General features: G+C 38.1%; 1 protein-coding gene across 19 annotated transcripts in view; it reads right to left on the bottom strand.

Moving 5' to 3' along the window:
* Window positions 1-26,303, bottom strand: part of LOC311079499 (nuclear factor 1 B-type-like) — a 99,354-nt gene that overhangs the window by 1,874 nt on the left and 71,177 nt on the right. For 3 of the 19 annotated variants that reach the window (XM_084108964.1, XM_084108966.1, XM_084108980.1), the window contains exons 4-11: window positions 25,556-25,624; window positions 21,793-21,913; window positions 21,268-21,380; window positions 17,340-17,474; window positions 15,666-15,850; window positions 13,339-13,477; window positions 12,718-12,800; window positions 6,159-6,238 (exon numbers count right to left, since the gene is read on the bottom strand). In XM_084108964.1, coding sequence (XP_083965090.1) covers window positions 6,159-6,238; window positions 12,718-12,800; window positions 13,339-13,477; window positions 15,666-15,850; window positions 17,340-17,474; window positions 21,268-21,380; window positions 21,793-21,913; window positions 25,556-25,624 — 925 coding nt within the window. Of the gene's footprint in view, window positions 1-6,158; window positions 6,239-12,717; window positions 12,801-13,338; window positions 13,478-15,665; window positions 15,872-17,339; window positions 17,475-20,300; window positions 21,038-21,267; window positions 21,381-21,792; window positions 21,914-25,555; window positions 25,625-26,303 lie in introns of those variants that run through there. The other 16 variants (XM_084108969.1, XM_084108973.1, XM_084108972.1 and 13 more) reach the window with 9 other exon arrangements.

Genomic DNA, 26,303 nt, shown 5'->3' with positions numbered 1-26,303 from the left:
AGCCCTGGTATGCCCCCTCCTCTTCTCCCGCCTCCATCTGAAATACCTGTCTCACCCAATCGCCGAACACAATCTTTCTGCTCACAGATTACAGGCCGTACTCCTGCTCTGTCAACAGTGCCCGGCGCACACAGCCACCTCTTTGTTTTTCCCCCCTCTCGTTTCTTTTTTTGCCCCGAAAAAGAAAGGGGACATGCTCGAAGAGGGGTGGAGGGTGGTGGGCTGATTGAAGGAGAAGGAAAGAGACTGTTGTGTGCAAAGACATTTCCATGGGTTCACTGCTTTGGATGCAGGTGCAAAGCTTTAGTGGGCTTTTCTTCTGGAGTTTGTTGTTTGTTTTCCGAGGGGGAGACGAGGGCTAAAGCCAGTGGCTGGTGAAGGACAGGGACCCAGCGGATGTGGAACAGTGACTTTATTCTTCCTGAGGTAGCCCGGGGTGATACGGCTGCCTGTCTCCCTGAATGCAGCTAATGATTCAGTCTGAGCTTTATACAAATCACCCGTAGCCAAAGCCTGAAATCTTGTTTAAAAAAAAAAAGTCGTATTTTATGATTCCAGTGCACGCACTGGGTCACACTTAAAGATTCAGAAAGAGAGTCACAAAGTTGTGTGAATAGAAACTAAATCAAATGTGCACTAAACTCTCTTTAAAAAGGGTTTAATAGATCACAAGAATAACTAACTGGGCTCTGTCTCTCCTCCCTCCTGCTACCCCTTTTCATCTCCCTCTCTCTGCCGTTCTAGCCAGCTAGAAATCATCTAACAGGAAATGAGAGATTAAGTGTTTCAGAGATGTGGACTGGAGACTTTGGGGCTCACATCAGACTCAAGTCACTGTTTGGAGGATTTATGACTTGACTTGATAAATATTAAAGTACTTGAGACTTGATTTTGATTTTGACTTTGTTGCAATTACCTGTGAGTTGAGCTGAAATACAATGGCATTACAATTGTGCACTGACTTCATTTTATTTTATTTTTTCGGTTCTACCAGACTGCAAAAGCAAGCAGTAGATATTAAGTAGTGATATCATCTACAAATGAAGACTTCAGATGCAAAAGCCTCTAAGTGCCATCTGAAATTTTCTTCTAAAATGAGCATTTTTATCAAGCTCGTATATTTAGGTTCAGTAATTTCACTTTCATGACAATTATTAGGTAATTTTCATTGCCATTAAAGTGAAATAACTGAACATAAACATACAAGCTTGATAAAAATGATCATTCTAGAAGAAAATTTCAGATGGCACTTAGAGGCTTTTGCATCTGAAGTCTTCAAATATAGACTGGAGTAATGGCTGCTGAAAATTCAGCTTTCAGAATCAATATATTCAAGCAGAAAAACAGTTATTTTTAAATTGTAACAATTGTCATGGTATTACTGGATTTAATGTATTTTTGATCAAATAAATGCAGCCATGGTGAGACCTCATTTTTAAAAAAAAGAAAAGAAAAATATTTCATTTGTTAACATTAGATAACTGCTTTATTTAATTTTTGTTAAGAACTAACAATGAACAATACTTCTACATCATTTATTAATCTTTGTTAATAATAATCAACATTTAATAATACATTTAATTAACCATGCTACAGTAAAAAGACTAAAATACTTTAATTGCCATGCTTTTCACCTTGCTCAACTAGTATGGTCTTTCTTTACGGAAATCTTGCTGGTTACATTAGTTAAGAAGTTCGTAAAGAATCTAGCTAAGATGCTATGTTGGAGACCAGGATCCAAAACAACAATGAATGCTGGTCTCTTAAACAGGGAAATTGAGCACAAAGGAACTGCGTTGTAGTTCTTCTCTTGCTTTCTGCTTCTTTCCCTGAACACGTACATTGGTCAACTCCAATAAAGGATTACTAATGGGACAGCAAAAACAAGACTACCACCCATCAAGCTCGTAAATTGTCCCATGTACTGCTGCCCTAAACTTTGCCTTTGCAGAGCATCAATAAACAGTGTCTGATTGATTGCCATGGGGTGGGGTAGTACCCCTTGTTTCCCAAGTTCAAGGTTCAGTGTGGTGTTTCCTACAGCCTGGTTTCCACAGTTACCAGACAAGTGCAGATGTGACAGGCCCCTTCACAGGGGAGATTGGTGTTATGTGGGATAAAAGGGAGATGAACAAACAACTCTGCTCCCTTATCAGATTCTTGCTTCTTCATGAGCCACTTACAGGTCTTTCGTTCTAAACGTCCACCCTCTTGCAGGATCAAGCATGGGCCTGCTTCATTTTGGAATCAGATGCTAAATTAAATTATCTAATGCCATCTTAATGGATTGCTGACCCATTTCCTACAGGATGGCAACAAACAAGCCAGGCTTCAATTCAATTTGGGTTGAGCAGTGGACTGGCATGCATCACACTGCGGCACTGCAGTTTTGCAAGTGCATGCAAGCAACAAATCACATTTCCATAAGTCAGTGACCTGAAGTCAACTCTTCAGCTGCATCAGCCTTCATCTGCAGCACATTGCCTTGCTTTCAAATCACGCTCTGTCAGGCTGCAAGTTTATTTTTTGCAGTTGACAGAATCATGGTAATTAGTAAACATTTAATTTAATATTTTAAATGTAACACCTGGGCTTGGTTTTTAAATGCTCAATAATGTTCAAGCCTGTGCCCCTATTTTATGTCGATTATAAAATCTCTGTAAGTAATTGTTGGAGAAACAGTAAAGGGTGAGCCACTGCTAGAGAACCTATTTCCCCTCATACTCCGTGTGGTCTATTACGAGGCCAGAAAAGGGACTGAAATGAATGAGGCCTGTAGCACTGATGCCTACAGAAGGAAGTGAGAGTGTGTTCAGTTTAGCTCCACTTTTCCACACATTTACTGCAGTGAGGAAGTGCTGAGCAAGGCCTTTCCCACTGCAGGGAGCTGGAAAGACTAAATAAGTGGATGAGAGAGAGGATATAGCTCAAGGACATTTAGCTCACACTTAGCCCACCTTACACAGGGATTCAGTCAAACATGCCAGCAGTGACTGCTCTAAGAATACATAGAAGCACAGCTTTCCCTTAAAATGTCATATGACGTTAATGTACATATAAACAATTTGTACATAACATATAATTTAACTATAATGACAAAGCAAAAAAACATAATTGCTAACTTTTAATATAAGTATTCAGACTTTGCTTGACATTTGAAATTTAGCTTAGATGCATTATATTTTTAATCATCTTTGAGATGTTTCTAAACATTGACTGGAGTAAATATGTGGCAAATTTAATTGGACATGATTTAGAAAGACACACGCCTGTCATGTAAGTTCTAAGAGCTGAAAATGCATATCAGAGCAAAAGCCAAGCCATGAGGTTAAATTAACTGCCTGCAGAGCTCAGAAACGGATCTGAGGAAGGCAAAAAAAAAAAAAAAAAAAAAGAGCAGTGGCCTCCATAATTCTTAAATGGAAGACGTTTGGAACAACCAGGACTCTTCTTAGAACTGGCCTCCTGGCCAAACTGAGCCAAGTGTTTTGGTGAGAGAGGTGACCAAGAACCTTAAGGTCACTCTGGTTGAGCTCCAGAGCTAATGTGTGGAGACTGGCAAAGCGTGCAGATGGACAAACAGCACAGCAACACTGAGCTTTATGGCAGAGTGGCCAGAAGCCTCTCCTGCACTGCATGAGATATGAAAGTCTGCTTAAAATGAGCAAAAAAAGCTCCTAAGGGACTCTCAGACTGTGAGAAACAAGATTATCTGTCCTAATGAACTGAATGGTCTGGAAAAAACCAGGCACCACTTATCACCTGTGCAATACCATCCCAATAGCATGGTGGTGGTAGCATCATGCTGTGGGGGAGTTTTTCCATCGACATGGACTTGGGTAGACAGAAAACTGAAAGTAACAAAATACAGGGATGTGCTTAAGGAAAACCTGGCCAAGAGCACTCAGGACACCAGACTGGGCCAAAAGTTCACTTAGAGTGTCTTAGGGTGGACTCTGTGAATGTCCTTGATTGGCTCAACAAGAGTCGGACTTGAACCCAATCAAACATCTCTGGAGAGACCTGAAAATGGCTGTCCACTGACAGTCCCCAGCCAACCTGACAAAGCTTGAGAGAATCTGCAGAGAAGAATGGCAGAAAATCCCCAAATCCAAGAGTGCAAAGCTTGTCACTTCATACCTAAAAAGCCTTGAGGCTGTAACTGCTGCTAAAGATGCTTCAGCTAAGGGTCTACATATTTATGTAATGTGATGTTTATTTCATTTTGTATAAAGTAGCAAAATTATCATAAATCTGTTTTTTGTTTTTCATTATGGGGTATGGAATGTAAATTTCTGTGAACAAAAAAATATTTTGCATAAGGCTGCAGTTTAACAAAATGTGTAAAAATGAAAGGTTCTGCATTTTTAAAAATCCATTATAACTGTTAATGTTTCATAAATTAGAGAGAGAGAGAGAGAGAGAGAGAGAGAGAGAGAGAGAGAGAGAGAGAGAGAGAGAGAGAGAGAGAGAGAGAGAGAGAGAGAGAACGTGTTAGCTTTGCTTGATACATAGTAGCATTACCAAAAAGCATCTGGAGAGAAGATACAAGAATTGTAAATCTCGATTTCAGTGTCAGATATTTATGAAAATATTTTTTCAGAGAACAGTGCAAAGTTTTAATGCAGAAGGGAGGGTGAGGGGCTTAAACAGAGCAAACAGTCTTGACTGCCTCAGCTCTGAATCCCCAAGCTTAGCGATGACCTTTGTAAATATGCAGCTCTCAGTGAGCCTCAGACAGATTCTGCTGCACTAATGCTGGAGTTCTTCTCTTTCCCAGCAGTAACCATCTTCCTAACTTCCATTCGTTCAGGGAGATAAGGATGTTAACCATTAATTGCTCTGATTTTCTTTATAACGGAAGAATCATCAGAGGTCATTTTGTGCTGACACTCCTATAGTCTCATTCCAGAGGTCTAACTGACCATGAATATCAAGGGAGGCTGACCAAGTGTGACTTGTCATGTATACTGAAACAAAGTCTTAGAACAACATTCATGGGGAAATCATAAACACTGTTGTCTCCAAGATGGGCAGAAGCTCTTATGACTATTTTGATCTAGTAATGATAGATCAGGATGATTATCTAAAACCATCCAGCATCCGTTAGTTAATCTTTTTTTCTCAAATATGTTTAGCAGCATTGATTTTAAGTGAATGAATCAAGAGATTCAACTTCTTGGAGATGGTTCTAGAATGCTGTGCTAACATTAAAAATAATTGCTGGATGCCAGTATATCAAAACCTCTAAGAAGTTGCATCTCTAATTTCATCCAAATGTAGCAGCTACAACCAACAAATCCACCACTTTCAACATTAAAGGGATAGTTCACCCAAAAATGAAAATTAGCCCATGATTTACTCACCCTCAAGTCATCCTAGGTGTATATGACATTTCTTCTTTCAGACGAATACAATCAAAAGTTATATTAAAAAACGTCCTGGCTCTTCCAAGCGTTATAATGGCAGTGAATGGCCGTTTCTGTTTTGAAGTCCATAAAAGTGCATCTATCCACACACCAGGGGGGTTAATAAAGGCATTCTAAAGCAAAGCGATGAGTTTGTGTAAGAAAAATGTTCATATTTAACAGGTTACAAAGTAAAATTCTTGCTAAAACGGCCATTCGCAGACTACTTACACCTAATGCGCATTTTTGGGTGAACTATCCCTTTAAAATCTCTCAAGCAAATGCACTGTGATGTGTGAAGATTATATGAATTTGGCCGCAGATTGCTCATCCAGATGTGCACAGAAACAGTCTTGCGACAGCTGAAAAAGGTGTGTGAAGTTCCACTTATTACACTTTGAGAAACCAAAGTTTATTGAACATCAAAGGAGATGGACCTAAAACATTTGGAAATATAGTTAGAAGTCAAAATGCAAATTAGAACATATTAAATTTTCTATCATGTTGTTTGCTTATCTTTATCTTTCATGACATATTTAGCCATTACATGAATGAGTGATGCACTCATGGCCTTAAACACGAATACATGAACAAAATTCATCACAAATACACTTTTGCGATGAGTGCAAAAACACAGAAAAGGGGGCTTGATCTGGACTGGGTTGGTGGGGGTGTTGGACTATTGCAGATATAGGTTGTACATAGTAATATTAAATGGAGAGGTGGGTTAAAAATAAAGGAAACGTTTACCTTTGCCAAGAAATCCCCAAAGCCTCCTCTGAGCCATATGACCTGATGTTTTGATTCACGGGCCAGTCACAAATCCTCAGCTGTCAATCAAACACCTCTCAGTCAGACAACTGGGCTAGCACAACGGCACTAACACACATTTAGCATGCAACAAGACCTGGAGCAAGACCTAAGCTTATCTCAACACATATTCTTACATTTATCTGATGTTAATCTTACATTACTAGAATAAGAAAACACCATCACTAATGGTCATATTAGATCTTAAATCTTCTGTTCTAGGCCTAAAATTATGCCTAATTTAAATTGCAATTCCATTGAAAGAAAGTTGCCATAAAAAATGTACACAAACAAAAGGCAATTGTCACATGTGGCATGCAATACCATTAGGGTTATAATAATCGTCCTGAAAGCAAAAGAAGTGGTTAGTATACAAAAATGTGAGCTGGGTTACATGGAGGTTATTCATCTATCCCAGAATGCACTCGAATGGGAGGAAGCACATGCATTCCAAGTGGTGCATGCAGTTACGGTCACTTCACTGCTGTTAGATATTGTAAAAGCAGCCTGTTTTCACTGAAGCATAACATGAAACATGCTATGTGAGAGACTAATCTTGGCCAGTAGATTAAAATTGTTCTTGGTCGTCACAATTTACAAAGCACCAGTTTTTGAAAATGTCAGTGTAGATGAGAGGGAAAAATAAAAAAACTGGTCACATTTACACACAAACATGCAACAAATTGTGTGCATGAAAGTGTGAGAAGCCATCAACAAACAACGACATTAGAGTAAATCATGACACTTTTGCTAATGAACGTCACTGCCCTGTCAGACACACGAGTGCTATATGAGCCTTCATCAGGTATATTTGCTCTCTGAATATTCAATGGTACTCTGTCAATAGTTCCTGCTATATCTGGAAAGGACCTGTAGACTCCCAAATCAAATCCATTTCCATCGCAATAAATCTAGGAGGGTGAATAATTGATTTTCTATATTTACTTCAAAGATGCTTTAGTGCTCACCCCGGAGACTTTTGGGTGGCTGAAACACACATTTCCCAGAGTGAAAGCCACATAAATTAGGTGAGAAGTGCTAACACTGAACAGGAACTTCACCAGTAGCATGGAGGTCCTGTCACGGGTGTTGTGGATATATATCAAATTATATGTACTACATATTCAGCAGGGAAAACATTGTAACTACATGTTATGTGTAAATACATTTTTATCTAATTAAACTTTAATTCATATTATACACTGCTGCTCAAAAGTTTGGGGTCAGTAAGATTTTTTTTTAAGGTTTATGTACATTTTCAGCAGCCGGTCTTTATTGTCACATGAGCCTTCAAAAAACATTCTAACTGACTGATTTGGTGTTCCAGTAACATTTCTTATTATTGTCAATGTTGAAAATAGTTGTGCTGTTTAATAGTTTTTGTGGAAAACATGGAAATATTTTTGTGGAGAATCTTTCTTTCAGGATTCTCTGATTAATAGAAAGATCAAAGCAAGTTTTTGTCGTAATAATGTAGAAGTCTTTGTCACTTTTGACAAAGACTTTTGATCCTTGCCGAATAAAAGTTAACTTCTTTGAAAAAAAAAAAAAAATCTTATAAATAATCTGACTCTTACATTTTGAGGGAAAAATAAAAAAGTGCCATTAAGCTGAACATGCTCTAATAAGAGTGACTAATAGAGAAATATGTGAGGTATTTTCACATTGCTATGTGCGGATATCCACCTCCGTCAGTACTGCCAACACTACTTTAACAAACTCCAGCAACGAGTGTGACAGTGTGTGTATGTGTGTGTGTGTGAGAGAGAGTGTGTGTGTTCTCGAGTGACCTGAAGCCAGAAAACAATGGCACTGGGGCAAAGTCTGAGGTCAGCTATATCAGACTGTTTTGGTAGTGCACATTCATTCATCCTGTTTTGGTCGACCCCACACATTGAAAAAAACACACACTCATACAATATGGTGATGAGGAGTTGCACTGAATGTATCCTCAGTGTTTAAGATCTCTGAAACCACACAATACACTAGAAGGTAAAAAAACTGTAGTACTGTAGGTACTGTACTTGTTAAAAAAGGTTTCTTAAAAATGTCAGCACTGAGGGTCTCTAGCTCCAAAAAATTAAAAAGAAAGAAGAAAAAAACAAATGAAAAAAATAAAAATATAAAAATAAATAGATCAAAAAATAAAACATTTTCTCCTACCTTGAATTTTAATCAAAGCACAAGTGCTATTTTAGTGGAGTACCGCTATTAACTGAACTAAATGGTCTTATCTATAATGAAACAACTAAAGTGCCACAATGAGGTATAAAATGCCACAGTATGTTGGCTTCAAAAACATAATAGCGAGACACAAGCTCAAGGCTTGAGGTCGGCAGTTATCTGATCACAGGTGCCATCTGTCACTGGCACCAGCGGATCACAGAGTTATGCTACAGCAGCGCTAGCACCTTCACAGCTGTGAGTGGTGGTTGCTTTAACATGTTTGCATTAGATAAAGCCAAAGATTGTGATCACTGGTCGAGAGAGAACGGAGGGAGAACTGAAATGCTGAAAGAGAAAGGGAAGAACCCCTGGGGAAAGCGGCTAATGAAATCTTCTCATCACTGGTGTTTTCACAAACAAATTACAGAGGGGTATCAGTCTAGAGCAGGTGCTGTTGGATTGTGTGCACGAATGCTCATCTGTCATTCTCCCCTGTGTGTTTGGGTTTTGAGTAAGTTGTGAATGAGCTTGATTTAACAACAGGGCCATTGTGATCATACTTTAAGGCAGGTGGGGAAATCTCTGGCCCTCAAGATCCACTTGGATGGATGGATCTCGAGGGCCAGAATTGCCCACCCCTGCTATAAGGTAATCCGTGAATAACTGGTCATCTGTTTTATGTCTGATGCATCATATATAGAAATATGCATATTTAGCTCTACAAACCGTTAGACAAAACATTAAACTGCTACATTTATACTTTTAATATAGTATATTCATGGTTGCTAGGTTGGGAGAAAATACATTTCAGACAATGAACCATTTAAGAGAAAGGCTCTGATTTTTTTTTTACGATACCTCTTATGCTCGCCAAGGCTGCATTTATTTGGTCAAAAAAAGTCAAAACATTACTATTGTACTATATCTAAAAATGTAATTTTATGGCATAAGTCTTTACTGCAACGTTGCTGAATAAAAATTTTAATTCCTGTAAAAATATTTTTTACCAACACCAATGGTGTGTACACAAAATTTTTGACAAAAAAAAGTTTACAGTAATAATAGTATTTAAAGATTAACTTTAAGTGAGCATCAGAACACATCAAAGGTAATCTAAATGTAAAGACACTTAAATGAGCATGAACAATAAAATCTCTAAAATCAGCCAATAACTGATAAAGTATGTATATGGATTGTGAATACCTAACCCTTATGTTGATAGGTCAGTTGGTCACAGTTATCGTCCAAAGCAGATATTCTCAAAATGGCCAAATAATAGTCTGTAATTAACTCAGAGTCATCATACTTGGTATTCTCAATTTGTGCTATGCATATGTATCAGCATTATTCTGGTTATCGGCAGGCATTTTTTCTAGATAACACTGTCAGCCTTTGAAACACCAATGCAGATGACCACTAAAGCTTTCTTTTACTGTTCCAATAAACACATGTCCACGGCTCTATGTGACACTGTCCGTACTCCAGATGAATTGTCTCTATGGCTTATCACAGGAAACTGTCCATTACTATAATGGCTGCCATCCCAAAGCTGCCACTTCAGAGTCTGAGCACCATATCATACAATGTATGCGTGCTGCGACAACAGACTACAAGCATATTATCTGAAGGACCTGGGGCCACAAATCACAAGCAGCTACGTCTCAACATCTTACATAGGGGTTATAAGCATACAGATGGTTCTTGTAAATGAAATAAGCTCAAACGGTTGCTATGGGACCAATAGCAGGAGTGATTATGTATGTATGGACACACCCGCTTGATTTACTGACTCCAGTAAACGGAGGCTAAAGACACGGCATGAATGCTTATGTAATGGAGTCATTATAGCGAGGGTGTGTTTGAGCTTATACATAGACCCTCTCGATGCTAGGCCCTACAAGAGGAATACAGGGATAGAAAGAGAGAAAAAGAAAAGAAAGGAAAGGAAAGGAAAGAAAGAAACACAAAATGAGGTAAAGAGAGAGGGGAAAAAAAGCTTAGATTTGAGTGAACAGTGAGAGAATGAGAGGAGGCATTAAGGAACAGAGAGAGAAAGAAAGCGTCCCGCTGAGCGTCTGGAGCTTTCTCGGTTTTCAGACGGCCTGGCTGAGCTGAAGGCAGCACCCTGCCCCACAGCATGCTGGGAAAGGAGCGCTACGGGTCTGTAAGGTGACGCCACAGCGACGGCTGTAATCCATACGCCCCACGCGTCACACCGCATGCCCTGACAAAAGCTCAGCAGGGGAACACAGGTGTCAATACATCTCATAATATCCTATGATAAATCACTCAGAATAAAGGCTGCTGTGTACGGAAGACATTATTTACCCAGCGAAAGCGCCAGCTCAATGGCCGCAGGTTAACTCGGGTCAGGACTGGCTATACAATTCTCACTTCTGAAGACAAACAAAAGCTCCAGCTCATATAAACATGATAGATGGTTGATATATCATCCTGTCTACATCTGATCCCTCTCCCTGTTAAGTGAACTACAGCTAAAACAAAAGGCATTAAACCGTATGAGACACTACAGCAGCTGCGGTGCCTACATGCGATACCTGCTAAAAGATATTATAATCACTCATTCATCCAGCTCACACACTGAATCGCTGTTATCAATTTCAGTCCTTTCATTATATCCAGTTACACCATCTATCCGTCCATTCAACTTCTGCATCTTTATAAAATAATTCTCAATGAAGAAAACCGCCCCATGTTTTTTTTTTTTAAATAAGGCCTGCAGCACTGTCCCTGTTGGTGAGCTGTACATTTCTTGGCCCCGTCCAAGTATGCAAAACCAGAGAGCAATAAAAGCGAGGCTTGCCATTACTGTAACTCAGGAGCAGGGCAAGAGAAAACCACTAATTATGATGTCGCCGCATGCAGATGAATTCAATTAGAGGGTGGAAAATACTGGCCTCAGACCAGCCCTTTCATGCTGCAGAGGGCCATCGCACACACGCACTACACTATTACTCTTTATACAATACAGTGTTTTGCCAAAAATGATCATTTCACCAAATACCTTATAAGCCGAGCCTGACATAAACCAATATCGCTCACGTTAAGTACTGCATTTAGTCATATATCATTTTGTCCATCTGAAGACAATGCTAGCTTTTGTTGCACAGTAGTTTTAACCCTAAGACAAGATAGATTTTATGTTGGAATTGGTCTCAAGGGATGTGATAGCAATAAAAAAAATCAAGTCCAACAAACATCCCCTGCTGTAAATAAATTCATCAATTACTTTTTAACATGAACATAAACCAAATGGTATAAAAACTGAATTAAATTGGACAGTCTGAAACTACTTGATTTCAATAAGTATAAGCATTATGTACTAATGTCTGTCTAAATTCTACAGTGGCCCCAAAAAGTATTTTGACACTTAAAGCACACTTAAAATGTAGGACTATCACCGTGTTAAGTAATAAAACATCAAACTTAGAGGCTTATATTTTAAAGAAAGAGTTTTGGAAAAAAGTGAATGTTTAAACAGCAAAAAGTTTAAACTGTTTAAAAAAGTGAAATGTGTTTGAACACTTGCTGGTTGTCAAATGTTAATCGGACATGTCCATAGCTAATGTGAGGATATACACCTGTGGTCAATCTGCTAGGACACCTATGTGTAATCACACTGAAACCATTTGGTTAACTGCAAAAATTTGAAAAAAAGTAAAGTTAGTTCTGAGAAAATGTCTAGCGTTATTTGTTGGTTTGATATTTTGCAAAGATATTTATACACAAGTATGGCTTAGTTGTCCACCTAACTTTTGGGGGCCACTGTATTTATTTTCAGGGTACTTAACAGAAAATGCCTTGGTTTAGTCTTAACTTATTTATAAAAATGTTGACTCTAAATATGTATGAATTTATGGAAACCAACGGATTATTCATAAAAGTGACATTCACCCACACTTGCAAAAACCATAAACCTCTAAACGTGACCGTGGTTATAGAGCAAGTGGAAAGATGTGCTCAATAATTGTGAGTAACAGAGGAGAGCTTGCCAGGAATGTCAATAGCATTAAACGCTTTATAAATACAATATCCTACACAGTGTCTTAGAATATGTCACTTGTGCCCAATAGGTGCATTCAATTAACAAATGCTGACACAAAGCAAATGTCAAGAGTTTCCTCCTCATTTTGTCTCAACAGCCCTGTATCTTCACAGGACCACAACAGTGCCTACATTTCATGACCAGATTATTTGATGTGCTACCTGTCTGACAGCTCTGATACCTGTTGGGAATATAGAACAGCTGGATGGGGATTTGAGAGAGAACGGGGAAAAAAGAGAACGGTAAAGAGGGTGGGTCATATCTCACCTGTTGCTGGTGAAGAAAGGTTGGGTCTCTGGAGCTCAGTCCCACAAAACGATTGGCAGTGGGGGTGCCTGGAGCCGAATAACCTAAATATACATTCAAATACAGTATATTAATACAGCTGGAGTAGACACAAGTAATACACTATACTGTTCTAAAGTTTGGGCTCAGTACAGTTTTTTTATTATCAATGAATTAATTAATTAACACTTTTATTCATCAAGGACCCACATTTAGGTGATCAAAAGTGATAGTAAAGACATTTATGATGTTAAAGATTTCTATTTCAAACAAATGCTGTTCTTTTGAACTTTCTATTCATCAAAGAATTCTGAGGAACTGTTTTCAACTGTGATAATAATAAGAAATGTGTTTTAAGGACCATATCAGCATATTAGAATGATTTCTGAAAGATCATGAGAGACTGAAGACTGGTGTAAAGGCTGCTGAAAATACAGCTTTGCCATCACAAAAATAAATTATTAAAATACATTACAATAGAAGACAGATTTTTGTAATAAAATTGTAATACAATTTCACAATATTACTAATTTTACTGTATTTTTTTGACCAAATTAGATGCAGCCTTGTGACAGCGGTAGCGTAGAGATGGGAGTAACTCACCCTCTGAGGATGTGGTGATTGGCTTGGTGTCAGCCATCGAGAGAGACACTGGTCTGACCGTGCCGTGGTGGGGCGAGGGGGCCAGTACTGGCGTGAAGTGACCGGGCACTTTCCCCAGTACCTGACCACTGCTGTTCGGCTGTGGCATTCAGAGGAAAAAAAGTAGTCTGTTAGCATAACAGGCCACATGGTTACATGTTTTTTTAATGAAGCTAATGATCATGGTCATTTCTTTTTGTTGTCTGTGATTATGGGCAGATTAACACATCTTTTGATGTTCTCCCATTTTCTTCTGGCACTGGCGCTAGACAGCTGAGTGTGCACTTTTCATGACTTAGTTGATACAAAAACCAGAAAAAGAGAGGGGAACACAGGATTCAGACGCAGACACAGAGCGAGCGTCTACCTCCTTCTACTCTGGACTGCAGGAGACAGACTCGACTGAATTCACATAGCGGGGCCCTAAGTTCAAAACTCAAACAGGCCTTTATGAAAGAGAATGGTGTCCATGGGGTTCCCCAATGTGAATAGAATGTTTAATTAGGGTGTAATATAATCTGCGTTAAAGCAAGCATAAAAACATCCTGGCTCCCATCCACCCGATTATATGCCCCATGTTATTTGCAGAGCGATCTCCCCTCACCAAGCTCCAGACCCCGGCAACGGCAAATATTTACGACCTTTATCGTTCCCTGCGGTTTCTCCCAAGTAACAGTTCCAGCGTGCTATGCCCCGTCCAGTCTATGAGCCCTTTGTTTACTGTTTGAGCGGCGGGGATATAAAACTCTGTCATATCGAAACCTCGCTTCAATCACACAGAAAAAGAAGAAATCCCTCAGACAATCAGCGCTGTGTTTCCCAACGTATCAAATCACAGCAGATATTTCTTATACTAGTTTTGCTTTTGTTAAATTCTTAATACATTGTTTTAAACAAAACTGATTTTCCCCAATCAGGTTAAAAAATGAGAGAGACTGTGTTATAATGTTTATACCACAAGCAAATTAGATCCTTGTACTGAATTACCCACTCTAACTTTACCTCTTTTTTTGTTGTTGTTATTGACTTTCCACACTTCCGCATAGTTTAAGCAACACAAGAGCGGTATCAAATATCTTCAAGCTAAATGGAACTGTAAGTGTTAACCAACCGCAATGAAATCCAAAATAAACGGAGTTTAAATTTCCCCTTAACAAAATGTTTAGAGAGGCTTGGAATTTTTTTAAATTTTGTGGTACTAATTAAGATGAGCGGGACAGTCTGAGCTGCTTGGCAGAGATGCACAAAGTTCTTTAAAATTCTATTCAACAAGAGCCCCATCCATCACCTGCTAAGGTGGAGGAGTCAAAACATCCAAGTCCTTTAATTAACAGGAATGAGGTAAAGCTAGTGTTTTACATATTGTTGTTTTTTTCACATAACAATGAAGACATAATGGCCTATATTAAATTATATGATACAATAAATACAATAAATATTCCCCATATTTTCTCTTAATTCATACTTTAGGGAATCTCAAGTAGTTTTTATAGAGACACATTGAGTGCATGTGTGTTAGTGCTAATGCGCAGTGGCTGCCATGGTTGGAGTGTTTATTGACTTGCTTTTGTTGTTGCGTTTTTTCCTCTCTCTCTTTTCATTCCCATTCGCTTAATTTACGCCGCTGCTGGTAAACAGTCGCCACAGCGATGAAGAGGCCGTCGTTTGGCTTCGCGCTCGGCTCGGAGCTGATATAGACAAGGCGCCGACAGAGAAAACCACTAATGATTTTGTGTTCGTTAGCTAAACTGGGTCAATTACTGTGCTGAAACAATGTGGCCTGTTAATCAAACTTGAGTCCGATGCACTGGGAACAACCAGAGACACCAAGACAGACAGGCAATGAGAGGTAGAGGCAGAAAAAGAAGAAAACTGCGCTAAAGCACCTTTGTGTTTACAGCATGTGCTCTTACAATGAGGGTCTCATTAGTTTTAGGGGGTAGAGCGCCTTTAGCTCACGGTATGGTTAACATATGTGACAACATGATGATTATGATTGGAGAATTTACGGTACACGTGATGCATGTTATTTCAAGTATTTTATAAATGTGAATCTGTTCTTGCGCGTCTCAGGAAAGGGAATATTTCAACTGAGACGTTAAACCAACACCCTATTTTAACAGCTGGCATCTATTATGTATTGTGGACAATGCACACACAGTCATGAGATTTAAAGGCTCTGTTCTAGTACAGATAAACTGTACTAATTATGTATGATTGCATTAGGGTCTGGGTTAATGCGCGTGTACGTTAGTCTTTGTGCGTGTAAGTGAGTACTCCATACATACCTGGCTGCTCTGTGGGCTGGACGGGTCGTAAGACTGCATGTAGTTCTTGAGGGAGTCGGGTGGGTTGAGGTGCGGCGGGTAGCGGATGGCGCCATGAGAGATGTAGGGCGAGGGGGCAGGGGGATGGATGGCAGGGGCGGAAAACTGCAGCGGAGAATGCGGAGGTGGACTCCTTGTGGAAATTACTGCACATGCAGAGAAAACAACTACTTTACTAATAGATTTTAATTTGACAACATGTACAACTCAATGAAAGTTTTTCTCATGGGTCATTATCAAAAAGCCATACCACACATTTACATAAAACCTATGTAAAAATGTTTAAAATGCTATGTTCAAATCATGTCGGAAATGAATATATTTAAGGGCTGAGAGAGCATGAACATCACCCATAAAGTCATGTCTACCAGTGAGAAATTTGGAATATTGTTTAAAGGAGCTGTATGTAAGAAATGTATTTCAATTAATCATAAAATGGCTCTGATATGTCACTAGACATTAAGAAATCATGTTCATTTCAAATACTTATATCACTGACAACAGTAGTACAGCCAGGATATTGTCATTTAAAAAGTGAAGTTGCAGCCCTCAACTGATGTTGATGTTGTCATCTTGTGTTTTGGCCTGAAGCGCCACCCTCCACCTATCTACCAATCACGAAGTCAGTAGTGTTTCGGCATCCGGGTTGCCAGCTCAGCTCTAGTTACCACAGCTGCAGCTACAAACGTTTGTGCTGGATCCTGCAGCCTATCTGGCAACCTCGAGTCAGGGGGGAGGGGGAGGGGATACACCGCTCTACAGTAATTTGAAAGTGATTGCAGTACCAGTTTTGGCCACAATCTTACATACGGCTCCTTTAAGCCCTGACTTTCCCGAAGTCGTGTCATTTAAAGAATTATGGTGGAAACAAAATGGTATTTGTCATAAACATTTTGTGTTGATGAAGAACATCAATAGATCTCTGTGACAGTTACAGTGGTACTGATGATAATCGTGATATAAAAAAATAATATAAATATCATGTTAATACTTATACTAAAACTTGTAAATAATGCTCATATACACACCAACATAGTAGGTGGTGATATTGCACAGTAACCCTGGTTGTTGTGATAAAATTAAAAAAGAAGATGAAGCAGTGTGTAACTACTACTGCCGCACAAAATCATATCGGAGGAGATGACAGATGTACATACAGACAGCGAGACACTCGAGCCTGAAAAAAGTTAGCTCGCCAGTGTGGGAGTTTTGTGGATTCCTTTAAACGACGGGCTGTAAGACAGCCCAGTCTGAAGGAAGTGCAGATCATCAGTTAGATATGGATATTAGATAATCTCTCTCTCTGCCTTGCATTTTGACTGTGATTCTTTTTTTCTTTTTTGCCCTAGTGGCAGTACGAAAATGATAAAAACTTCAATTACTATACACACCTAATGCACATGCTTGTATTTTACTAGGCTTAAAATTATTTTGGGAGGAAGTGAAACAGAAAGACATAATGAAATTGCCCGTTTCAGTTTAAGATCACAATAAAAATTCAACAATCGAACTCATACAGTAAGCAGAACATTCTGTGCTTTAAGGCAGCATTAACGTTCAGAATGTTCAGTGGTTGTTAGAAGGTTTGCTTGAATCAGGGAAGGATTGTGAGAAGTATTTTTAGAAAAGTAATACCACTATGGCCAACGGTGGTCAGTCCTGGGTGGTGGTGCTGGGGGAAGGTGCTGAGCCGAGGTGAAGAGTCCTGTGGAGATGTAGGGCTGAATAATGTCTTCTCTGGCTTCTTCATGCTGGGAGAGGACATGTCTGCTGAAGAAAGAAAAAATAGACAGGGGATGTCAGATATAAACTTGCACCAAGATCTTTCTCAAAGTATTAACAATGTAAGAAATCAAAATCTGGGATGAGCAGAACTTATGCATTTAAAAAAAAAAAAAAAATCAACTTAAAGAAAATAAAAAAAAGTCTTAATTGACTAGGCGACTAAATCTTCACCAAAATTACTGAACTAAGCATCCAAAAAAAATAGTCAACAACATAAGAACACATTATTTTTACATTTTCATGTTTTGTTATGTTATGCTGTTTCTCTTTCACGTCCCCTCTCTGTAGTGCAATGCAGTGTATCATCTATCTTGTTTGATTGTTTAAGAAAAAGATTAACTTCATATCTACTTCCAAGAGACAAAAAAAAGTCTCTTCATCAGCAGACATGGAGGAGACTTAGTGCTTGGCCTGCATGTCTATGGCGCTCCTCCCTGACAATCATAGATGAGATGAGAAAACAGAAAAGAAAGGGAGGCAGACGCAATGAATAATGAAATAAGGAAAAGTGAGGGAGGTGGAAGTAAAGAGAACCGCTAGCTAATGACATATCTGCAAACACTTCTCATGATGTGTATTCTGTCTTGAGATTGTGTGTTTGGATATGCACAGATGCTTTAGATGAAGGAATCAATCAAGACTACGTCTCTGTATATTTAACTTCATAAATGCTCTCTCTCTCTCTCTCTCTCTCTCTCATGAAGGCAGGAAAAAGGTAAATGATCTCGACTCAAATAGCACAAAGGCATTGGAATGTAGGGGGATTACATGTGTCCGTGTGTCCTATTCAGGGTCCCAAATTGCCTAAATGACTGTTTACCACTACTGCCAATGACAAGACAATTGAGAAAATGTTGCTGCCAAAGATTTCCTAAACATACAATGTTATTTTGCAGTATTTTTTATCTATTTAATTGCATTTTAAAATATTTAAATGATTTTATTTTAAAATATATATTTAAAAAAAAAAAAAACACATTAGGGTTGTAAACTGACCAAAAAGAAAGTTTACACAGAAAAACCTAACATGATTCCACAGCTATAAATGGGTATTGTAATAGTTTTCTAGACATAATCTACAGATAAGCATTGCAGTAACAGCACTTTAACAGAGACTAGCTTTATACGAAATATTAATTATTTTTCTTCCAAACATTTTTTGACTGCATTTTCCTGTTTCAACATGTCCGAATTTAGCATATGGCTTTCGAATAATATTTTGTCATCACACCTGTTGCAACAGAACATTGAAAAAAAGGAAGAAAAAAGGCTGTTAGAAGGCAGGATTGTGCTCTCTCAGGAATATCCATACATGTGTTTGAGGAAAGAGGGAAGGAAGGAAGAAGAGAATGAAGGTGGGTGGGATATAGAGAGAAAGAGGGTGACAGGAGGAGAATTTGCTCTCCCAAAAGCCTTAAAAAAAGCAACAACAAAAAAAAAACTTGCATGTTTTATTTGTTTGTATGCATGACCAGGGAATGACTACACACGCATCTGAAGAACACAGATTGTGAAAACTGATATATAAATTTTTTTCAAGCACACCAGAGAAAAAGAAATGGAGAGAGTGAGAGACGTGCAACTTTATCGAGGCAGTGGCCATACAATGACATTGTCTTTTCACAAAGTTGATTTGATATGAAATTAGAAAGGTATATTACTGGCGAGTGTGTGTGTGTGTGTGTGTGTGTGTGTGTGTGTGTGTGTGTGTGTGTGTGTGTGTCTGTGCACATGAGGACTAGGCTTTGGCTGAGACAGTTTCCTTTTGTCAAGGCCTCATATGGCTTTAATATTCATGCTTCGCTCCTTCTGATATGGCTTTTACAAAACAAACCACTTTCTCATGAGCTCTATCTACCCCACCCCCCTCTTCACTCCTCCCTCCATCTTTCACAACAGCTCATCAGCAAAAGTCCAGGGGGGAAAAAAGTAGTAATAATAAATTGACCAGAAAATCGACCAAATTAAGATTTTTTTGTCACCATTTTCGCAGATGAGTAAATCCTTAAATAGACACAGACTTGAGGCTATAATTTTGTATCACATTATTTTTTCCAAAATAATCAAACTAAATTCACCTATTAAATTGACAGCCCTAACAAGTAACAAAAACAAGTGCATGACAAGAAAATAAGACATAACATTTATATGTACAGTGTAATGTGTCCTGCTATATAAATATATATATATATTTTTTTATAGCTGAGTGTTATATTTTTTAGCGCTCAAATTCTCCCTCTCCCTCTTATACTGGCAACCTGTTGGTCGTCAAGGGACAAGTTCAAACAGACGCTGTCACACCTGCCTGTTTCTCTGTCTGTCTCTAACACACACACACTTTACAAAAACAATCTCTCTTGACTACATGCTAAAATCTACATTTTTCACAGGGAAAGTTTTTTTTTTATGTATTAAAAATAAAATCTTTTAGCTAAGATCTGAACTGAACGCTACAGAAGTGGGCGTCAGGCATGTGAGCGAATGAGTAACAAGGGTAACTAATGGTGCAAACTCATTGTTAGAACAGGAGATCTTTCATTCCTTGCCACACACCCCCTCCCACCCCATCTGGGTCTGGTGTCTGAACTCAAAGGTCACAACCCCTGCTCTGACCTTTGACATACCCATTTTAGAGATCAGGTCAAGTTCAATAGTTGCCACACGCCAGACAAATCCCCCTTTCTGAAGGAGGAAACATGGCTAATCAATTACCAACCCATGCAGATAGGAAACCAGGCTAGTCTGATCTACATCTGACAGATTTGTTTTAACACATACATTAAAGTTTTATTTTATTTTATTTTTTATTTTGCTTAAATGAAGAAAACTATTTTGGGGGTTTTGTCTAAAAAAGTTATATACTGTAGTATACTTACTTTGTGATTTATTTGATGTTGTTAATAGTGCAGAAATTAATCATTAATAACTTTATATTGACAATATTATATACTCTATATTGTTTAAACTAGGCTTAAATTCAGCTTAAAACAGTCCTTCAAATGTATCCATTAAACTACAAAAGAATGAAACCAGACCCAATACTAACACGCACACATTTTGCCCACACAAAACAAGAAACTGTGACACTTCTCCTTAATGAATGACATATTATCGAAGGTTTCAATCAAAACATACAACAGGACAACCTGCTCTTTCTTTCTAGTTATGTTAAACTGCAGCACACTAGAAAGTAGCGCACAGGAATGAAAATCCTTCACCAAAACCTAAAATTTCTGGACACATGAGGCTCAATTAATGCAAAAAGTTGAGATTACATTCCATTTATTCATTGTGTGACTTCACAATAAAATACAGGCCCTAATTTGCAATTGTGTTATGAGCAAAATAAATAAATAAACTCCAGTGAGCAGTCCCACTCACTGTAAGTGAAATTTTATACCACTGAAATTTTCAATGGTCATAATTTCAGAAAATCATTATTGTTGCAGAAGTGTTAGAAGGACAGCCGAGGTTATGAGAATGCCACAGGCTGATGCTGACTGATGTGTTTTGTTCAGTTTTGCATGAAGACTGGAGTTCACGAAGTGCTGCAAGAATGAAGACCAGTTTATCAACATCACACTTTACTGAGAAATGAAGAAAGGGGAAAATCACACAGAAAAGATCTTCACACAGAGGACGGGGGGGGGGGGGGGGGGGGTAAAAGAGAGAAACAGTGCTGAATAGCTCTTAGTAGTGCTTAAATGGAGGAAATAAGCTTAATGCTCACATGATAATGAAATGAGAGCTAGTCTTGACCATGAACAGTCTCTCTCACCTTGGTCTCTCTCATGCCAGGGTCTGCTGGCCGGTGAACTGGGGGATGGGTAGAAGTCTGGCCCGGTGGGACTAGTCTCCATACTGTCCTCTTGGATCGTCTTAGGCCGCTTACTGCAGAGGACAGAAGAACATGCATTAATCTGACTTCTGACTACACCAATCTTTGCTGTGACATTAAAAATCATTTAAAAAAAAAAAAATCACCAATTTCGTAATTAGAATCAAGGGCATAAGGAATATTTTAATGAACTTTGACCCAAACTAACTCTAATGTAACATATTGTGGGGCAAAATGTATTTAATATATTTAAACATACACAGACAAAAAAAATCAAAACTGTTTTTTAGCTTTAGAACAGTTACATTTTTATAAAACAATTCTATTTAAAAAAAAAAAAAAAATGCTTTTATTGTGTTTGTTTAGCTGATCTTTTGCGAAGCTGATCTTACACTGAAGACAACAAACAGGTTTAATAATGTATGTGTTTGTATGCATGGGTGGTGTTTGAACATGCATGCTAACCTGCCAGGAGGAGATGAGAGGGACCGGTGTAAACTCACTCCTGAGTTCAGGTCTTGATAATATGGCTGACTTGGCATGTCAGCCATAGGGAAGTTCACTCCTGAACCCTGTGTGATAGGAGCTGGTGAGACGTGAAAGACAGAGAAAAGAAAGTGGTTAGGGATAGGTAGTAATGTCGAGTAACTTACATCAACATTTTGGCATAAAGAGTCAATCAACTAAATCACTTTTAACCCACTCTTTCTGGCTCTCAGTTAGAAGCTGTTATTCAGTGCAGAATTTGCATAAAGGCAAACCCAAACATGTAGCTGTAATTCAATCTAAGAGAGAACAGCCGTAGGGGCTGTAACAGTATGAAGTGTGTCAGAGATATCATATCTACAGAGAAACCACAAGAGCCAGAGCACCTTTCAGTGGTCTAACCTCTGTCACAAGCCTCTTTGTTTACATACAATAGCATGACAAAGCTAGTTTGGTCTTTCATGAACAGATAGCTCTATACCTACAATTCCTCAAAAATTAAACATACCTTTCATAATATGCTGGTGATTTATAAGCTGGCTAATGTACACTGTAGCACTGAAGCACATCTTTCATTGGCAGTATCTGTGTTTATTAAGGCAGTGGTTTTGGTTTCAAGGGAGCACATGTGCTGATAACATACGTATCATGTTATAAGCTATAAGTTGCTCTGAATACAAATATTTGACAAATGCAAAAAAGTAATTTAAAATGTAAATGTTACATTTTATATTACATTATTAATTATATTATATTATAATATATAAGTTTAGAAATGTTGTGTACTTGCTATATTATTTCCTATCATTAATCATAGTGTCTATGTACTGGTTGGACCTCAATTACATAAGGATAAATTAGGATGTTTCAGGTCTCTACCATTACATTATGAGGATATCCAGCTGTCTTCGTAATGTTTATTAAAGATATTGATTTTTTTTTCTGTGAGGATTACGTTTAGGGGTGGTGTTAGGGGATAGAAAATATCATTAGCTCAGTATAAAACCCATTAGTCCTGTGTACAGTCCTGATAAGGATAGGTGAACAAACAACTGGGTGTTGTGAAACATATGTATGTATATAAAACCAAAAACATTCTTACTGAATTAATATGCAAGGCTTGTGTTATAGTGTTAACATTTCATATTAAAAAATAATAATAATAATCTCTCTTTTGCAGTAGTTTAAGGAGATGTGTCATGACGTTTTAGCAGAGTCTGTGTTTTCATGTATGACATGATATGACCTGAGGGTCTGAGGTGAAGGAAACACATGCAAAATTACTGTCAGTCTCTGCTGGCACTGAGCCCAAGACCTGCTGCCGCCACATGAATGCAGGTGAGCAGGTATGGCATTTATTCTAGTACTTAATATGAGTACCCTCAATGATATATACAGTGTTCACTATAACCTCATCTGAACTGCATTACAGAACAACACAATGCCCATTAAATTATACATTTAAAACCTTAAGTGTGCAATAAACTGTCAGTTTGTTCAGGAAGTTGACAGACCTTCCATTGTTCTGCTTTTTTTTTTTGGTACATGCCGTTTCCTGCAGGTAAGTCATATGGCTGTAGTGCTTTTAGTGTTTGAATGCCTTTCCAAAGAGCAGATGATCATAGAGGCCACAATGATGGCAAAGTGTGTGTGTATGTGGGACAGATCTCAAGCGTTGTGTTACATTTAGGTGTGACATGGATCAGTTACAGCGTCACCAAGTGCATCATACACCCTTAGGGTGAATATGAGCGTCTTTGTGTGTGTGTGTGTGTGTGTGTGTGTGTGTGTGTGTGTGTGTGTGGAGGGTAAACGTGTGTGTGTTTTAGACCCTGATAAACCTTTTGGCAATTAGTACAAATCTTGCCCGAGGGCAAAATTGTCCTCAGCTATCAAAGAGAGATTCTTTTTGGAACATCTGTCATCATCTCCGATGAGAACAGGCATGTCTACACATAAACTACTGTATGCTTGTGCACCAAAACTTGTGAACACACACACACACACACACACACAAGACCCACTAGACTGGATTTTCCACAGATGTTCTGGGCAAGTCCCTCCCTTGCTAAATCAGGAATGCCTCAGCATAAAGCATGCTGGTTGTGTTGCTCTGTCTGTTTACTTAGCTATACTTGTGGGTTGAAGCTGTCGCAAGAAGTTAGAAAAAATTCCCTTAGGAGGCAACCTATATATATATGGGTATATATAGGTTTTATAAATATATATATATCAATTTATAAATTCATATATATATCAATTTATATAAATATAATCATAACATTCATATAAACATTCAGGTTTTTTCCCTTCTAAAAATGCTAAATATTAATTTTTTAAGCTAGTGTTTGGGTAAGTCTAGTAGATTCATATTTATACTAGTGTAAAAACAAAAGTCCATGCGTGTCCTCATTTAGCTAGATAAACGTGTGTTTAAGGTTTAGCTATACTTTGAAACCCACATTTTTTTAAATGTCCCAACACATTTAGTGAAACTTCTCAAAAAATCTACTTGCCAGGACATATGAAGTGGTTCACACTATTTGAAGGTCATGTTTACATTAAATCTACTGATTTCAACAGATTTATCTGATGAGTAGGTTCAGGGGCAGATCTACAGAGGTGGCATGGGATGGCAACTGGCGTCCTAAGAAAGAGCATTGTCACCCCATCTGGCACCCAAGTATAAAATATTTCCTGTACCGCTTTTCAGCAGCACAGCGGCATTTGATGACATACAAAAAAAAAAACTAAAAAAAGATAGTGTACCACAAAATAATGTGAAGAAAACACATTTATCTATAAACTGTCCCTGTGGGTTGCACACACATGCAACATTTTCTATGTAGTCAGGTTCATTAAAAATGACTCTTATGAACCAGTTCTTAGTGAGTCAGAAACACACATCGCAACCAGTGTAGCCCAGTTTACGAACAAATTGATTGTTTATCCATTTGTTCGTGAATCTGAAAATTGCTGCTTCTCGGCTGGTTTCTCTGAGGTTTTCTGAGAAATCTAATCTCGTCCGTATATGATGTGAGCGAATTATATGAATGCCTGTTTCACTTTCATCATGGATATAGACCTTTTTGTCATCTGACAATAAAATAAGAAGATCCCGATCATGGAAACTGATAGCAGAGTTGGGTAAGAATATAACCTTAATGAACTAGATTGAAAAGTTTAAAAGACAAATTTTATGTTGGCTTGTCTTGTTTTAAAATGAAAAATAGTTTGAAGTTAGGTCAGAATAGATAGATAGATGATCTGAGTGTTGCTGTTGTTTCATAGCATCCACATACAGACAATTCGACTTCTGTTAATAACAGACACTCAAACAGTATTTGCACAAATGATCCGGTCTTAGTGTTTTGATATTTGGGTATTTCTTTCTTATGTTAGCAAATTCGAAAGTTTCGTTTTTATTTGTATTGAATTTTAGTTATTTTTAGACTAGATGTGGTAGATGTGTATGTCAGGCCATAAATCCACAATAACTATGCATGAATATTTGCTTTGGTGTTGCTACCCCTAATAGTCCTCGTGCCACCCTATAAATATTTTTTAGTAGGTTTATGCGTTGCAGTATCTTTACCTGTATAAAATATAAATCCATATACTTGTTTAAAATTGTATAAAACCATGCGTCTACGAGATGCCCTCACTAACATACAGTAGTGAAACCAGTGTGTATGTGTGTGTGTGTGTGTGTGTGTGCGCGCATGTTTAGAGAGAGACTTACTTCTGGATACTCTCACCAGCTCCGAAACACTAAAGACCCCTGATTTAATAAAGCTCTCTTCCAAGTAAACTGTGGGAGACAAAAGCATTTTCTTCAGACACATGTCCTTACTTAACACATACACATAAGGACATTTCAAATGCTGTGTGTTTGGTGAGCAGGCATCAGAAAACATTTTAGTTTCCACATAGATTAAACAAATAATCTTTCGTCCTCATCACCATTTAATTGTTGCTTTCAGGGATTGTGACAAAACTAACTGTGACTTGTTTTATATACAGACTAGAGATAGATTAGGTCCAGAGAAAGCCAACTAGTACGTAACACTGTATTCCAGACTTGTGCCCAAAAAAAGACCAGATCAAATAAGCCTGTTTTGGTATAATTTCTCTAAAAAAGCAAAAGAGTTAAACTGGTAGACAGTGTAGGATTTTTTTTTTTGGCACTGTGCAATATAAAGAAAGCTTTAATTCAGCCGTTAATTAATTAAATTAAATATATTTGTAGTAGAGTTCATTTGAGACCTGGTTTGGTTTGAGTGACCAACTGATCAGTAGTTGCAAGTTGTTTCAGTGGCAAATGACAAGATAAATGTCTATGTTTCTCTTCTCTGAACATGAGTTATAGGCCTACAAGTAGCTTATATCCAGTTACAAATATATGTACATGAAAACACATAAATCTCACAAACTCAGGGGTCCCAAACCTTTTGATAACTTAATTTCCATAATGTTTTTTCTAGTCATTT

This window comes from Abramis brama, assembly GCF_963993115.1.
Source record: "Abramis brama genome assembly, chromosome: 3".
NCBI classification, from domain to species: domain Eukaryota; kingdom Metazoa; phylum Chordata; class Actinopteri; order Cypriniformes; family Leuciscidae; genus Abramis; species Abramis brama.
This window is presented reverse-complemented; position numbering and strand designations above follow the sequence as displayed.